Source organism: Mixophyes fleayi, chromosome 3, assembly GCF_038048845.1.
Source record: "Mixophyes fleayi isolate aMixFle1 chromosome 3, aMixFle1.hap1, whole genome shotgun sequence".
NCBI classification, from domain to species: Eukaryota; Metazoa; Chordata; class Amphibia; order Anura; family Limnodynastidae; genus Mixophyes; species Mixophyes fleayi.
In genome coordinates this window covers 104,203,174-104,221,614 of record NC_134404.1, presented here as the reverse complement: position 1 = coordinate 104,221,614, position 18,441 = coordinate 104,203,174, and the positions used below count along the sequence as shown (strand labels likewise).

Genomic DNA, 18,441 nt, shown 5'->3' with positions numbered 1-18,441 from the left:
ACTTCACTCACCTGCTTCTCATCAAGTTTGTTTGCTGATTCCTATCCGCTGCCTCCGTGCACTACAGTCTCCTGCTTGCAGCTCGCCTGTGTTCATCATCGTGACTGCCAGCTGAATACTATCCGCTGCCTCCGTGCACTACAGTCTCCTGCTTTCAACTCGCCTGTGTTCAACATCGTGACTGCCAGCTGATTACTATCCGCTGCCTCCGTGCACTACAGTCTCATCTCATCTTTGCTGTGACTTCCTCGAGCCTGCCGCTTTCATTACCATCTGCTACACTTCGTGATCAACAGCTCCTGCCCTGCGTTGCACTCCTGTTTCCCATCGCTGTTGGTTCCTGTGGTTGCTACTGGTTACCTCCGTGTGCCGCTGAGTCCTGCTGCTGTGGTCAGCGCTATCCTCCATCTCCTGCTGATCCACTCTCCACGCCTTCACGTGTTCCACTGGTCTCTACCCTCCTGTCAGCATTTGATTTGTATCTCATCTACTACCCTCTGCTGGATCATCTCCATTCTCCTGGGTCTCTTATGAGTCCAGTTCCACGTGTCGCTGACTCCTGTGAATTCGTGTCCCTGTTGGTCTACTCACCTGTGCGCTGCACCTGCTAGACCGCTGCCTCACCTATCCAGGGACTTCCTATCCAGGCGGCCTCCCGCCGCTCAGGTACCGCTGCTATCCCATCTGACTGCTACTGCTGAACCACGGTATGCATACTTCTCATTGACTGTGCTGTGTATTGCATATCTTGCTGGACTGTGTTTGGTTCTCTCTGGAGTCTGCTATCCGCTGAGCCTATTGCCATCATTGACTGTGTTATAATTGTGCTGGACTACTTCAAGAGACTTTCTAGATTGCAGACCTGCTCAGTCATTTATATCTATATGTATATCTATATTGTGCATATTACTGTGGATCGTGTATAAGGTGCCTGTGTATATCCTGTGTTGCAGTCTTCCCCTGTGCACCTCCTTATATATATATTCAGTGGTACAACTTGCTGATGTCAGACCACTGATCCCTGTTTCCGGTATCACCTGTTCCATCATCCTCTCACATAGCAGTGGTACAACTTGCTGCCGCAGACCACTGACTACCCGGATACCTCCACTTGGATTCCATTCCTTCACTCAGACAGCGGTACAACTTGCTACCCGCAGACCGCTGACTCTCATCACCTCCTTGTTTCTGTTGGACATTCCTCCTCCCTATAGCAGTGGTACAACTTGCTATCGCAGACCACCGACTAACTTCACGTGTCCTTGTCCATACAGTTCCTTGTGTATTATTACCTCATTATTACCAGTGTTGATAGTCATAGACTTTCCTGAGCATCTCATCGGCCATCATTTCATGTTCCGTGATCACCTAGCTACCAGAGTATTCGATTACCATCTACATTGCTCTGGTAAGCCTACCATCTGGTGATCCCTGGGTAAAGACTCCTAGTGCCCGTGACAGTAAGATCAGGCCATGACAGACCCAGATGTGGAACCTACCGCCAAAGAGATGCTGCAACATCTGGTTAGCCGTGTGGAGCAACAGGATGCCCGCCAACAGCTGCTACTTCAGTGTTATCAGTCATTAACCTCCCAAGGAACATCTGGACAGACTGTGACAGCTACTACTGAAGCTCCTGTGCTTTCCTCCGTTTCCCTATTGCCATCCCAGGTGTCTACAGCTTCCACGCTTCACCTGCCTACTCCGTCAAAGTACGATGGAGACCCCAAAACTTGTAGGGGTTTCCTTAACCAATGTTCAGTCCATTTTGAGCTCCAACCTCAAAATTTTTCTACCCATCGTTCCAGAGTGGCCTATCTTATCTCTTTGTTTTCAGGACAAGCCCTGGCTTGGGCCTCCCCTCTGTGGGAGAGGAACGATCCAATATTACAAGATAGTGCCAAATTCATTTCTACATTCCGAAGTGTGTTCGATGAACCAGGTCGTGTGACCTCCGCTGCTTCCAGCATCCTCCGTCTGCGACAAGGATCTCATACTGTAGGCCAGTACGTCATTCAATTTAGGATCTTAGCCTCTGAACTTCAGTGGAACACTGAAGCCCTAGTTGCCGCCTTCTGGCAGGGGCTTTCCGATAAAATTAAAGATGCACTGACTACCCAAGAGCTTCCTTCGTCACTTGAAGATTTGATCTCTCTATGCCATCGTGTTGATATGAGATTTCGTGAAAGAGAGGCTGAGAAAACGACTTCTGCTAAAGCACCTCTTCGCTCTAACCCTCAATTTCGTCCAGTGTCACCCGCTGTGATTCCCATGGAGATAGGACGTTCCAAGTTATCTTCTGAGGAGAGGAAACGAAGAGTCAAGAATAGACTCTGTATCTATTGTGCTGATTCCACTCATGTTCTCAGCTCCTGCCCTAAGAGATCGGGAAATGCCAGGCCCTAACTAGTTCTGGAGAGGTAAAGTTAGGGTCCCTGGAGTCCTCTCCATCGTCTATGAAATCTAAAGTCTGCGCTTTTGATGTGACTATTTCCTTTGCTACCAAAATCTTTGAGTCACAGGCATTGATTGATTCCGGAGCAGCAGGAAATTTTATTTCCAAATCGTTAGTAAATCAATGGTCTCTACCAGTGATTACCTTAAAAACTCCCATTACTGTGACGGCTATCGATGGATCACGTCTTATCAACGGTCTCATCACCCAGAGTACGTCTCCAGTAACCCTTCAGATTGGTGCTCTGCATCATGAAGAGATATCGTTTTTAATTCTTCCTGTTACGACAAGTCCGATTGTCCTAGGCCTTCCATGGCTTCAGTGTCACTCTCCCCAGATTGACTGGCGCACCCCTCAAGTCACGTCTTGGGGGTCTGAATGTCACCATCATTGCCTTTCCCAAGTCATTCCTCTCAAGGTACAGCAAGCTTCCATCTCAGCTATTTCACCAGGACTCCCTCCTCAATATGCTTCATTTACCGATGTTTTTGATAAAGCTCAGTCTGAACGTCTTCCTCCTCATCGTTCTTGGGATTGTCCGATTGACCTTCTTCCTGGCAAGACTCCTCCCAGGGGCCGGGTCTATCCACTCTCGTTACCTGAAACTCAAGCTACATCTGAATATATACGGGAGAACCTCCAGCGTGGGTTCATTCGACCTTCCACCTCGCCCGCTGGAGCTGGGTTCTTCTTTGTCAAAAAGAAGGATGGATCATTACGCCCTTGTATAGATTTTCGTGGACTCAATGCCATTACTATCAAGAATCGGTATCCCATTCCGTTGATCACTGAGCTATTTGACCGCATCAAGGGAGCCCGTATTTTTACTAAGTTGGATCTTCGTGGTGCCTACAATTTAATCAGAATTCGTTCCGGTGACGAATGGAAGACAGCGTTTAACACCAGAGACGGGCATTACGAATATCTGGTAATGCCTTTCGGGCTATGTAATGCCCCCGCTGTTTTTCAGGGCTTCATCAATGAGATTTTTCGGGACTTATTATATGTATGTGTCGTCGTCTACCTGGACGACATATTGATTTTTTCACAGGACCTGCCCTCTCACCACCAACATGTGGCAGAAGTCCTCTCCAGGCTACGGAAAAATTCATTGTTCTGTAAATTAGAAAAATGTTCATTCGAATTACCCCAGATTCCATTCTTGGGGTATATAGTTTCCGGAGTTGGCCTGAAGATGGATCCTGACAAAGTAAATGCTGTACTACATTGGCCCCAGCCAACTACTCTTCGTGCGATCCAGCGTTTTTTAGGTTTTGCCAATTACTATAGACGCTTCATTCAAGACTTTTCTTCCATTGCATCTCCTATTGTGGCCCTGACTCGAAAAGGGGCTAATCCTAAGCAATGGTCAACTGAGGCTATTCAAGCCTTTAAAACATTAAAAGAGTCCTTCTCTTCGGCTCCAATCCTTCGACAGCCTGATGTGACACTCCCCTTCTTCCTAGAAGTAGATGCCTCTAATGTGGGCTTAGGAGCTATTCTCTCCCAACGCTCGGAACAGCAAAAATTCCACCCTTGTGCCTTCTATTCTCGGGGTCTCCTACCCGCAGAGAAAAATTATACCATCGGGGACAAGGAATTACTGGCTATCAAAGTCGCACTAGAGGAATGGAGATACTTGTTGGAGGGAGCTCGCCATCCGGTGACGATCTTCACGGATCATAAGAACTTGTCATATCTCCAGTCTGCCCAATGCTTGAACCCTCGTCAAGCAAGATGGTCTCTTTTCTTTTCCCGTTTTGAATTAATAATTACCTTCAAACCAGCTGCCAAGAACAAAAAAGCTGATGCCTTATCTAGAGCCTTTGTTACGTCCTCTGATATAGAAGAGGTTTCCAACCATACCATTCTAGACCCCAAATGTATCTCACTGGCTGCTTCATCCACCAGAACGCTACCATTTGGGAAGACCCTTGTGCCTCCTATACTAAGGAGGAAAATCCTTTCGTGGTTCCATGCCTCTCGCTTTTCTGGACACGCCGGTGAACACAAGACTTTTGAGATCCTCTCTCGAAGTTACTGGTGGCCTTCAATGAGGAGAGACGTCAAAGAGTTCATTGCTTCCTGTGAATTATGTTCGCAATTCAAATCCTCTCGCAGAACCCCAGCAGGGTTGCTGCGACCACTACCCATTCCGTCCAAACCATGGACCCATATTAGTATGGATTTCGTTACTGACTTACCACCTAGTAAGAACCATAACACTATTTGGGTGGTAGTGGACAGATTTTCGAAGATGGCTCATTTCATCCCTCTGTCTGGTTTGCCTTCCTCGTCTATTCTGGCTGAACATTTCATTAAAGAGATCTTCCGTATCCATGGATGTCCATCTGAGATTGTGTCTGATAGAGGAGTACAATTCGTGTCCAGATTCTGGCGAGCCCTTTGTAAAACCTTGGGCATACGATTAGCACTCTCATCTTCTTACCATCCGCAATCCAATGGACAAACCGAACGTGTCAATCAAGATCTTGAGACTTTTATAAGGATATTTTCATCAGCCAATCAAGACAACTGGGTAGAGTTACTCCCTTGGGCTGAGTTCGCCCATAACAACATGTACCATGAGTCATCATCCAAAACTCCATTTTTCGTGGTCTACGGTCACCATCCGTCTTTTCCGGAATTTCCTGCCCTCCCGCCCACCCAAGTTCCTGCGGTGGAAACTGTTTGTCAGACTTTTAAAAATATCTGGTCTCAGGTCAGAACCTGTTTAAAGAAGACATCTGTCAAATATAAATCTTTCGCTGATAAAAAGAGGCGGGCTATTCCACCACTAAAAATTGGAGATCGTGTCTGGTTATCCACAAAAAATATTCGTTTGAAGGTTCCATCCATGAAATTCGCCCCTCGTTTTATTGGTCCATATAGGATCATTCAAGTTATCAATCCAGTATGTGTGAAACTCCTTCTTCCTAAGAGTCTTCGGATTTCTAATGCCTTCCATGTATCCTTGCTCAAACCTCTTATTATCAACCGTTTCTCAACTCCTCCCTCAGCTCCGCAGCCAGTTCAAGTTCATCAGGAGGAGGATTTTGAGATTACCGAGGTACTAGATGCAAAAATTTCGCGAGGAGTCCTCCACTTCCTCGTTCATTGGAAGGGCTTTGGTCCTGAGGAGCGCTCTTGGATCAAAGCTGAAGATCTTAATGCTCCTGCCCTTTTGAAGAAGTTTTACTCCAAAAATCCGGACAAGCCCGGTTCCAGGCGTTCTGTGCCCACCTTTAAAAGGGGGGGTACTGTCACTCACCGGACCGTGAGTGCCTCTTCCCGGACATTTAGGAACCGTGGCCGTCCACCATCCTGAGGGTCTGCGCATGCGCAGCCCTTTTCTATACTTCAGTGTATACCCCTTTAACTCAATTGGCAGATCAGGCAACACTCCCTATATTAAGCACCTGTGGTCAACACCACGTTGCCTGATCTTGGAGTCTCATTCCTCATGAGTCTCTGAAGGTGTTCCTGTATTACTCGTGTATTCAGCGCTGCTGATTCCTGTGGTTTCCAAACCACTTCTACTACTGTGGTTCCATATCACTTCTACCATCAACTGTATCATCATGACTGTTTGCTGATTCCTATCCGCTGCCTCCGTGCACTACAGTCTTCTAAACCACTTCTACGTTATTTTACATCTATGTGACTGTTTGCTCATTGCTATCCGTTGCCTCCGTGCACTCCAGCTTTTACTTCACTCACCTGCTTCTCATCAAGTTTGTTTGCTGATTCCTATCCGCTGCCTCCGTGCACTACAGTCTCCTGCTTGCAGCTCGCCTGTGTTCATCATCGTGACTGCCAGCTGAATACTATCCGCTGCCTCCGTGCACTACAGTCTCCTGCTTTCAACTCGCCTGTGTTCAACATCGTGACTGCCAGCTGATTACTATCCGCTGCCTCCGTGCACTACAGTCTCATCTCATCTTTGCTGTGACTTCCTCGAGCCTGCCGCTTTCATTACCATCTGCTACACTTCGTGATCAACAGCTCCTGCCCTGCGTTGCACTCCTGTTTCCCATCGCTGTTGGTTCCTGTGGTTGCTACTGGTTACCTCCGTGTGCCGCTGAGTCCTGCTGCTGTGGTCAGCGCTATCCTCCATCTCCTGCTGATCCACTCTCCACGCCTTCACGTGTTCCACTGGTCTCTACCCTCCTGTCAGCATTTGATTTGTATCTCATCTACTACCCTCTGCTGGATCATCTCCATTCTCCTGGGTCTCTTATGAGTCCAGTTCCACGTGTCGCTGACTCCTGTGAATTCGTGTCCCTGTTGGTCTACTCACCTGTGCGCTGCACCTGCTAGACCGCTGCCTCACCTATCCAGGGACTTCCTATCCAGGCGGCCTCCCGCCGCTCAGGTACCGCTGCTATCCCATCTGACTGCTACTGCTGAACCACGGTATGCATACTTCTCATTGACTGTGCTGTGTATTGCATATCTTGCTGGACTGTGTTTGGTTCTCTCTGGAGTCTGCTATCCGCTGAGCCTATTGCCATCATTGACTGTGTTATAATTGTGCTGGACTACTTCAAGAGACTTTCTAGATTGCAGACCTGCTCAGTCATTTATATCTATATGTATATCTATATTGTGCATATTACTGTGGATCGTGTATAAGGTGCCTGTGTATATCCTGTGTTGCAGTCTTCCCCTGTGCACCTCCTTATATATATATTCAGTGGTACAACTTGCTGATGTCAGACCACTGATCCCTGTTTCCGGTATCACCTGTTCCATCATCCTCTCACATAGCAGTGGTACAACTTGCTGCCGCAGACCACTGACTACCCGGATACCTCCACTTGGATTCCATTCCTTCACTCAGACAGCGGTACAACTTGCTACCCGCAGACCGCTGACTCTCATCACCTCCTTGTTTCTGTTGGACATTCCTCCTCCCTATAGCAGTGGTACAACTTGCTATCGCAGACCACCGACTATCTTCACGTGTCCTTGTCCATACAGTTCCTTGTGTATTATTACCTCATTATTACCAGTGTTGATAGTCATAGACTTTCCTGAGCATCTCATCGGCCATCATTTCATGTTCCGTGATCACCTAGCTACCAGAGTATTCGATTACCATCTACATTGCTCTGGTAAGCCTACCATCTGGTGATCCCTGGGTAAAGACTCCTAGTGCCCGTGACACAGCTACATATTTATCAAAATACTCTCCCTCGCACCCTCTCAGACCTACCTCTGACCTGCGCCTTGTCTCGTCTCTGGTAGCCATCTCTCACTTCCACCTACAAGACCTCTCCCAATTTATGGAATTCCCTACCACGCTCAATCAGGAATTTCCACAGCCTTCAAATCTTTAGACGTTCTCTAAAAACTCATCTCTTTTTAAAGCGTACCTTATCCCTGATGATACTATTCACACTAATACACCCTCACGGTCACACTCACTCCTCTTGTTTCAGCTGTGCTCTCTTCCACTTAGAATTTAAGCTCTTTAATGAGCAGGGTCCTCCATACCCTTTGTTTTCATGTCTGCATTGATTTAGTCTGCCTTGTATGTCCTTGTTTTATGTATGTCCTTGTTTTATGTATGTCCTTGTTTTATGTATGTCCTTGTTTTATGTATGTCCTTGTTTTATGTATGTCCTTGTTTAATGTATGTCCTGTTTTCCCTACTGTACGGTGCTGTGGAGCACTGTGGCGCCTTACAAATCTACAATAATAATAATAATACATGAAGCAGTAAGTTCTTGGAGCTGCTACTCATCAGAATACAATGATACAGTTTGGTACTTTCATTGTACAGTCTGTTGCTTTTATCTGAATCTGTCATATGGCTTGTTACTTGTGCAGCTCAGTCAGTACTCAGACAATATAAGAAGACCTCTCAAATCTATGTTGCAGTAACGTTTCTGACAGGCAAACACTGCTACTACTACTAAGATGTAGTGCTTGTATCAAAAGTACAGATGAGCAGTAAGAGAACTGAGTACAGCTGAGTGGTAGTAGTACTAAGTACAGCTGAGCGGTAAGTGGACTGAGTACAGTTGATCAGTAAGTGGACTGAGTACAGTTGAGTGGGAAAAGAACAGAGTAAGAGGACTGAGTACAACTGAGCTGTAAGAGGACTGAGTACAACTGAGCTGTAAGAGGACTGAGTACAGCTGAGCAGCAAGAGGACTGAGTACTGCTGAATGGTAAGAACACTGAGTACAGCTGATTGGTAAGTGGACTGAGTACAGATAATCTGTAAGTGGACTGAGTGCATCCGATCAGTAAGCTGGCCAAGTGCAGCTGATCGGTAATCAGACTGAGTGCAGCTGATCAGTAAGTGGATTGAGTGCAGCTGATTGGTAAGTGGACTGAGTGCAGCTGATCGGTTTAGCAGACTGAGTGCAGCTGATGGGTCTGCAGACTGAGTGCAGCCGAGTGGTAAGAGAACTGAGTGCAGCTGAGTGGTAACTGGACTGAGTGCAGCTGATCAGTAAGTGGACTGAGTGCAGCTGAACGGTAAGCGGACTGAGTGCAGCTGAACGGTAAGCGCACTGAGTACAGCTGATCAGTAAGAGAACTAAATGCAGCTGATCGGAAAGAGAACTAAATGCAGCTGAGTGGTAAGCGGACTGAGTGCAGCTGATCGGTAAGCGGACTGAGTACAGCTAAATGGTAAAAGGACTGAGTACAGCTGAATGGTATGAGGACTGAGTACAGCTGATCAGTAAGCGGACTGAGTGCAGCTGAATGGTAAGCGGACTGAATGCAGCTAAACGGTAAGCGGACTGAGTGCAGCTGAACGGTAAGCAGACTGAGTGCAGCTGAACGGTAAGCGGATTGAGTGCAGCTGAACGGTAAGCAGACTGAGTACAGCTGAGTGGTAAGAGGACTGAGTACAGCTGATCAGTAAGAGAACTTAATGCAGCTGAGTGGTAAGAGGACTGAGTACAGCTGATTGGTAAGAAGACTGAGTACAGCTAAGTGGTAAGAGGACTGAATGCAGCTGAGTGGTAAGAAGACTGAGTACACTTGAGCTGTAATAATGCATAAATGTAATGTTTAATTCAGTTATATTTATTTAGCCTTGATGAGTGCAACATCTTACACTATGTTTTCTATTACTTTGAATATGTCTGATATTTGATCTTATGACCTAACCTGATTATGTACAATATTGCAGCCACATGAACATTATACACATCTTTACTTACTTCACAAACTTTTTATTTATTTAGACATAGTCCCTGGGAAAACACAATCTTAGGTAGAAAATACAGAGAAAATGGATTAAAAGAAAAATTACATTCTGATTTCATTGGGGATTCAGTCCAAAATGCAATTGGTAAGTGCACTACCAGTGACATTTTTTTGTTTGGTTGATGTTACATTTATGACATTTTTACTGTAACATTGAGGATCATAAATAAAATATTACCAGTCACAATGCTACTTAAAGGAAGTTTTTGATTTGCTCTTGAAACATAATGTAAAACACCGCCTACAAATTTGAACAAACACAGTCTTGTGATCAGTAAATACAAATATGGAGATAACATACTTCCCGAATACTGAAGTGCCACAAGTATTCAACTATATATCATTTGGAAAAGTAGTACTTTAACACTCTAGTCTTAAGCCTTTAGCCTATCAATCTGTTAACTTTTCCAGAGGTGAAAGTAAGAATATAATTGGAACAGCGCTGTTGATTTGACAGTGATTTATGCTAGTAGTTGGTAATGGTAGACTGGGATTCTTCGCGCAGACACTATTATCATTCTTACATCAATTTATAATTGCTGACCAAAGACAGGACTTTGGAGCAGAAGTTAAATAAAAGATTACTCACATACACTGCACTTATTAGCAAATCATACTATTCAGCACAGCATTTATCCATTTAAACGACAATTACAATTACCAAAATCAGTTAATGGAAAATTACATAACATTGAACTTGTTGTTTTCATTTATGTGTTATGTACCAATAAACGCATACATTACATCCAGTATACATAATACATTTTCAATACGCAAAGCTAATATGTTGAGAACTACTAATTCCAAGAGCAGAAAAAATTAAAACTTTTCTTTGATCTATTCAAACTCTTTATGCTGACCTATATTAGTTCTGCCATCTCAGGGTCGCTATGAAAATCTATTTTAATGTGGGTGTTTGGTGGTACTGGCCAGCAGTCCTCTGCCCTCTTCAGGTACACACTTAGGGGCTGTTTACAGTTGCCAGAACCCTCCGGTCATGCACTATCCTGCAGGTTGAAGCATGGCTACAATTTTAATAGTGATATCTCCATTTAACTAGAACCCTGGGCATAGTAGTGAATCTAAAACGGAACTGCTCAGCATGCCCAGTGGCAGCAACTCCTCCTGCCTGCTCAGGCCTTTGCAGACTGGAGAGGAAAGTTGTAATAAGAAAAATAGTCACATAAATAAACAAACTCTATAATAACTTTAATATAAGCTCTTCGTCACAATGACAAAATGTGTTTTATATATTTCATGCCAATGGGGAAAATCTTAATAAACTTTTCAGTTATAATCAGTATGAACAGTGTACCATACAAACTTACAATTATACATACAAATTAAAAGCTAGCGTAGAACAGCTCTGTACCCCACTCTGACGTATTCCATGCTTTATGTCGTAAAGCATAAAATAAGACTGAATGGGAACAACCAGCTTTCACATCATGTGTCAGGAGGTCTGAAGGGCATGTGGGGAGGTATCGAGTGTCATGTAGTGGGGGCATTTTGGGAAATCTGAGTGACATGTGGATGCATATGGGATGTCTGGATGGCATGTGAGGAGGTCTGAATGGCTTGTGGGGGCATAGGGGATGTCTGGAGTGCATATGGGGAGGTCTAAGTGGCATGTGGGTGCATAGGGGATGTCTGGATGGCATGTGGGGAAGTCTGAGTGGCATGTGGGTGCATAGGGGATGTCTGGATGGCATATAAGGGGGGTCTGAGTGGCATGTAGGGGCATAGGGGATGTCTGGATGGCATGTGGGGAGGTCTGAATGGCTTGTGGGGGCATAGGGGATGTCTGAATGGCATATGGAAAGGTCTGAGTGACATGTGGGTGCATAGGGGATGTCTGGATGGCATACAGGGAGATCTGAATGACATGTGGGTGCATAAGGGATGTCTGGATAGCATACGGGGAGATCTGAGTGAAATGTGGGTGCATAGGGGGATGTCTGGATGGCATATAAGGGGGGTTTGAGTGGCATGTGGGGGCATAGGGGATGTGCATATGGGGAGGTCTGAGTGGCATGTGGGGGTAAGTTATGAAGCTTTGGCGTACATAAGGAATATGAGGGCTTCTGGGGGTCTGAGGGCATATAGGGCATATGATGGCAAGTTAGAGGTCTGAATGGGACATGGGAGATCTGAGTGTCATGTGTGGGCATTGTGGTATGAGTAATGTGTAGGCACCGAGGTCGTTTTGGGGCTTTTTCATTATGAAATTAAAAGTAATTTGTGGCCCTTTTGAAAGAGGTACATATTGATGGCTACTGCACTGGGGTCATAAACAGACCCCTCGTATCGGAAGTAACAAAAGCCACATAATAATAATTATATGTGGTATTGTATTTCTTTACAACATATTATTGTTCTGTTGAGAGTTGTATATCTATATCCATTTAATCCTATTCCTGTTCAGTATTTCTGTATTTTTGGAATGCATTTTTATATACTGTGTAATCATTTGATGTAAGTTAAGTACCTGGAATGTATTTCTTACACATTTGCTGTAATCATTAACACGGAATTTGGGAAAATGTACAAAACAAGTGAAATGATTGTTCTCTCCGACTCATTGCAGGCACCTTTAGCTTGTTAAACATAGGTTCTCTGCAGGACACTGATGAAATGAGAAAGCCCGATTTTGTTGTAAATCCTGACAAATACTTTGGAGAGAAGATAGAATATAAAACATCTGACATTGTAGAATTCCCCACGTACACAGAAAGTAAGTAGTCCTACTGATTTCCAGTTCATGAACTGGAGTTAATGCCATTAACATTGACAGTGGTCATGAAGTACTAGGACGTGTTGGGATGGGATTGCCCCTTTTGTGCACACATTCCTGTACTCCAAGCACTTATACTGTCATTGTGTGCATACAGTGGCCTCTATGTATCAAGGTAAATGTGGAGGAAAGATGGGACATTACTACTCTACCTCTGGATTTGCTTTTGGACACTGCTTTGTGTGGCCGTCCATTGGGGAACATGGCTGGAGGAGGAGTCAGGGCCTTGCTCCCTTCTATCCTCCCTGTGCCAAAACCCTCTGTCTCCTCTGTTCCAAGTTGGATGCCTCATTATTACATATGGCGCCACTCTGCTTCAAGAACGGAGCGTCAGGGCTCTATGTACACTATTACATAGAGTGCAATGTTCCTATCACCTTTGTAAAGGAGTATGTTTTATAAAACTTTCTGGTATATTCCAGAACTACAGATTTAAAGAGCAAGTAAATGCACAGTATGATATTAATATACAGTATATAAACTGCTGTGTAATGCTGAACTAAATAATATACATTAAATAAGCGGAGTGTTTATACACAGCTAAATAAGTCCACCATGCTTTCTTTCCCACCTCTGTAGCAGTTTGTCATTGTCTTTACTGACCTACTTCGGTATACACGGCCATCCACATAATCTTTTTAAAGTTTTGAAAATATATACTTGGGTATACACTATTTGTGTCAAAATATCCAAGTCCAGAATAATATGCAAATAAAAACATGTTTATTCTTTGATATTGCAATATAAAATGTCTATTTTGAAACCAACAATTCACATTAAAACGTTATTACCAAAAAATGTGAACAGTGACTTGGTCTTAAAGTGACAATTACACTTAATTGCACTCAATTAAATACATCTACAACTGTTAATTAATACCCTTAATATTTTTAATTTAGTTCAGCTGTCACCAACACCCAATGCAATTAGCCATTTTGTGAGCTGGACCAATATTCATGAGAATGCTATCAATTCAATAAGAACCATTACCTCATAAATATTTGGTTAATATTTGGAAGTGATGTCACTGGTGACTTGCATATTAGTTCTACCTAGAAATGGATGCCTGAATTGTATGTATGTGGCACGTGCATTTAAAAGAGACTAATGTATAAAGAACCCATGCATTATATTTGCCGTTTACTAGCTGGCAAGATTCCCCAATCGCAAAATCTGGCTACAACACTGATCCACCCAAACCATACACTTTATCTGCCTGAACCACACACAGACCACACCCATTTAGTAGACGACATCCCTGTCAGACGTTAGTAAGCACTGCTGTTCCCACTGCTGTCACTGAAAATGTTGCGAGTTTCATGACACAGACAATTTACTTGATGATTTAAAGAAGCCAATGTAGTTTTATGCGAAATTAGGTTACAACACCATACTTGTATATATTTCCATAATCTGAAAATATACTCTAAAATAAACACGTTACTTGCATGTACTATATTTACTGAATTTTATTATTTTTTTATTGCTTCTGTCCGTGGTCCTATAAAAATGTCATATTGGGCCTCATTTATCTGTGTTTGTATGTTCTCCCCATGTTTGCGTGGGTTTCCTCCGGGTGCTCCGGTTTCCTCCCACATTCGAAAAAACATACTAGTAGGTTAATTGGCTGCTATCAAAATTGACCCTAGTCTGTCTCTGTCTGTGTGTGTGTGTATGTTAGGGAATTTAGACTCTAAGCTCCAATGGGGCAGGGACTGATGTGAGTGAGTTCTCTGTACAGCGCTGCGGAATTAGTAGCGCTATATAAATAGCTGATGATGATGATTTAGAGTTGGACATACATTTATATGGCGTACATATAAATGTTTCCATAGTAGGCATGCGCACCATGCATATGTCAGACCTGTTACTCTTTGCATCTGTAAAGGGGGTACAATGGCAGCAAGGGTTAGCTGAGTACAGTAAGAGCATATTCCCATAAGTGTATATGGAGGTGCAACATAATTAGACTTTGAAACATCCCCAAATAAGCCATTTTAGAAGACGTATCTCCTTCAGGTACATAGAGATACGTAATGATGACGATAACCATCAGCTGCACTATATATCCGCTTCTGATTTGATTGGCTGCCTGCAAATTGACCCCAGCTGATAGTCAGGGCTGCCAAGAGGAATTCAGGGCCCCGGTACAACAACTTCATGGGTCCCCCCTTATAGTTAAGAATGGCAAAAAAAAAAAAAAGTAGCTATGGGTGTATTCAGACGATTGGGGACTTGGCTATGCATCATTGGGGCATGGCTAGCATGTTAAAAAAACGCTAGGCCACCCTCCTACAGAAAAAAAACCTGCATTGTTGTGCACTCCTGACTATCAGGACACCTAGCACCATAGTGTAGTATATAAACAATGCAGTGTGTATACAAAGAGTTAACAATCTTGGCCTGCCTCTAACATTGGGCAGAACACTCACCAAAAATTGGGATTGTCCCACTAGAATCACAACATTTCACAGACTCTCCTGCTCTCTCCTACCTGTTCTTGTCAATTTCACCACCTGTGGCTGCAGGTTTCTTTATTTGCGGCTTGTCTGGATTCTGGAATGTTGGGGGCCCTATTTGGAAAAAACAATGGGTACATTTAGAAAATTCAAATCAGCCCTGGCGTTAAATCAATAGCACCCACGAGTAATAATTAGGCCTTCCTCCAGCCCCAACATTAAAATAATAGTATTCCCATTTAATAAATTAACCTATTTCCTTCCCTGCAAACAGTTCCAGCAATAAATTAATAGTATTTACATTTTAATAAATATACCTATTTTCCACAGCCATCACTGCTATTAAATAATTCACAGTCACATTTAATAAAGAGGCCTCATTCTCCCCAAACTCACCCCCACATTCAATAGCACCCAAACCACCCCATCTTAAATTAATAGTCCCCACTACTAAATTGCCCCACCATCGCCCCACAAACAAAATAGCACCCATTAATTAGCCACCACCTACCTCACACACACACACACACACACACACACACACACACACACACACACACACTACATTGCTACAAGGCCCCTGTGCCATCACACACACATTGCTGTGTCCCTTCGTCATCACCACTCTGTGCCTCCTTATGTTTACCCTGCGCCCTCCATGCTGCTTTTCCCCCCTTCACCTGGCACCCCTTCATCACACTGTGCCATGCTGCCCCCCCTTTTTTAATTCACAATGTGCCATGCTGCTCCCCCCCCCATTTTTCATTCACAATGTGCCATGCTGCTCCCCCCCCCCATTTTTCATTCACAATGTGCCATGCTGCTCCCCCCCCCCACTTTTTTCATTCACACTGTGCCTTTCTCCCCCCCTTTTTCCTCACACTGTGTTTTTCTGCTTTCCTCCCCACTGTTCCTTTACTTACCTTTCTATTCTGACTTCTTTCTTCTGACTTGCTTGCAGACTCCTCTCTGCGCCGCTACTCACTGAATGTCGGGTGTGACTTGATGACGTCACGTCCGACATTCAGTGTGAACGGAGCAGAGAGGAGGGAAGAGGGACGCTGACGCCGTGATCACGTGAGTATGTTTTTGGTTTTTTTTTAACCACCCTGCTCCCCCCACCAGCGAATGTCTCACTAAATGAGACATTGTTCTACAATGAAACTAAGTCAATTTCACAGTCATTGGTGTTAATAAAGAATTTGTGGGTTCTAACCAGTCGCACGAATAATGTAAAGTTGATTCTATCACTATTGTAGCACTGAAAGTCGTGTTTGACGAGGGAAGCCTGTTTCCAAGAGACATTCTGGAACGTGAACTAAAAGCAAAACAACTAAACGAGAAAATGTTTCAAGAATCCAAGATAAAGAGAAACAAGAGAACAGCAAGACAGAAGAAAAAGTAGCACAATCTGAAAGTCGTTTGGAGCCCCGAACGTGGATGTGAATAGTTCCTTGTGTTGGTGTTCTTGTTTGATTATTAAATACAGGAAATAAAATATCCACTAACAAGCTACTTTATTTTACACTATTTAATTATTTTCTGGGAGCATCAACATATCATTTAAAGATACATGCAAATGAATGGAAGAATGTGTTGAAATTTACATAAAAAAGTAAAGACCAATTGCTCATGTGCCACAAGGTCAGGGGTGTAATGTACCAAACCTTGAAAGAAGGAAATGTACAGGTGTTGCCCATAGCAACCAATCAGAATCTAGCTGTCATTTTCTAGAATCTACTAGATAACTGGCAGCTAGAATCTGATTGGGTGCTATGGGCAACTCCTCCATTTTTCCTTTTTAGAAGATTAGAAAAATCTACCCTTAATAGCCTCTCTGGAATACTGTTTTGTTCCTTTCCATTGCTTAACAAGATACGTATTATGTGTTCATATTTATTATTATCTGCCAACATATTACGCAGCACTGTACATTGAGAGGACCATGAAACATACAAATGATATACAATTACATGAAACAGAAAGTAAAATGAGCAGGAAAAATGTAAGAGGTGTGGGCTATACTTAATGTATAAGGTAGTGGGATTGATTAAAAAAATATATTGCTAGAAAATTGGCAATGGTGTTTTATAGTCCGTCACAGCCGACAATTAATTTAGTGAGTGCACCACACAAACAGGTAACTAAGTGGGTGACATGGTGGCTATACTCCCCTCTGGTGTGACCACGCACCTCTACTATCCTTCTTTTAAAAATTGATGTCATAACCCTTTGTAGCCCAGCTGATCTGAGAGGTCTCAGCCCACATGTATTACATGAAGAACTTTGCTCTGAACCTTATGTGACATCATATGACAATCGCAGATGGCATGACATCATGATATGTATAGATGCTTCCTTACATGCCGCACAGCTTTCTTATTTTCTATAATTACTAAAAATGATAGTCTGCGCTACCCAATGTACTAATGCGAGCACTCTGTGGCAGTGTCCGGAACCGTAGGCTGCCCTCCTTCCCACCGCACCTGAGCCACACACACCTGGCACACTCTCTACATATATGGCTGTGAGGGAAAAGTTCACCCATTTTTTGCTGATTTTACATTTGTACATATCCCCTCATGAGTGACTTAAATTGAAAATAATTTTATGTTTTGTTTATTTTGAACATGGTGACTAAAACTAACTGCGGCTAGTTGAACCAAAAACAGTTGAATGGTGTGATATCCTTGGTTGATCTGTACAGCCGTCTACGCCAGAAGCCGGTAATCCCAATACAATCTTATGACATATGGTGGAGAAAGCTTGGAACTGCACTTCAAACTGCAGCCATAAAAAAATTGTGTGAAAATTTAAAGGAAGGATACTTAATTTTGGGAAAAGACTGTATATTAGTCTAACGTATAAGTCTTATGAACCCTAATATCCCAGAAGACAGTAACCCAATATAAACTTATGACTGGATATATATATATATATATATATATATATATATATATATATATATATATATATAAAGAGAGCAGGCTCAATGATAGAGGGGTTTTTGATAAAGTCTCTGTCTGACATGAAATGCATCAGCGGTGCAGTAGGAGAAGCACCTTTAATTGAGGACTACATTGTCCTGCATTGGATTAACCTAGAGGGTTTGACTTCGTGTCCACCTCTCATCCACAATGTAATATTTTGTGCTATACTACCTAAGTTTATAACTCAGCAATAATTTATCTCTACCGCTTGCTTTTAAGGTTTTCGAGCCAGATGAATATAATGTGGAGCATTTTTCAACATGCCACTTGTCAGAGACATTTTTTCCCAGTGAGTTTTTTCTGCTTCCTCCTTTATATAGATATGAGCTGTTAAATACACACTTTATACAGTGATATGTATTGCTGCTTTTTATTATATGTGGAATATTTAAAGCAATCCTATTATTCTGATTATAGTCTACTGTATTAATTATAATAAATTTATAGATATTTAATATATATTTTTATTAGCTTTGTTTCCGGTGTTGTGTTACATTCTGATATCACAGT

The 18,441-nt window shown here is 43.2% G+C and overlaps 1 protein-coding gene across 1 annotated transcript in view; it reads left to right on the top strand.

Annotated features, from left to right (window-relative positions):
* The window catches only part of WDR49 (WD repeat domain 49), a 109,150-nt gene extending 92,608 nt beyond the window's left edge, over positions 1-16,542 (top strand). The window contains exons 16-18 of the mRNA XM_075200567.1: positions 9,667-9,773; positions 12,276-12,422; positions 16,201-16,542. Of these exons, the coding sequence (XP_075056668.1) occupies positions 9,667-9,773; positions 12,276-12,422; positions 16,201-16,346 (400 nt within the window). The 3' untranslated portion in view covers positions 16,347-16,542. The remainder of the gene's footprint in view (positions 1-9,666; positions 9,774-12,275; positions 12,423-16,200) is intronic.
* The last annotated feature ends 1,899 nt before the right edge of the window (positions 16,543-18,441 follow it).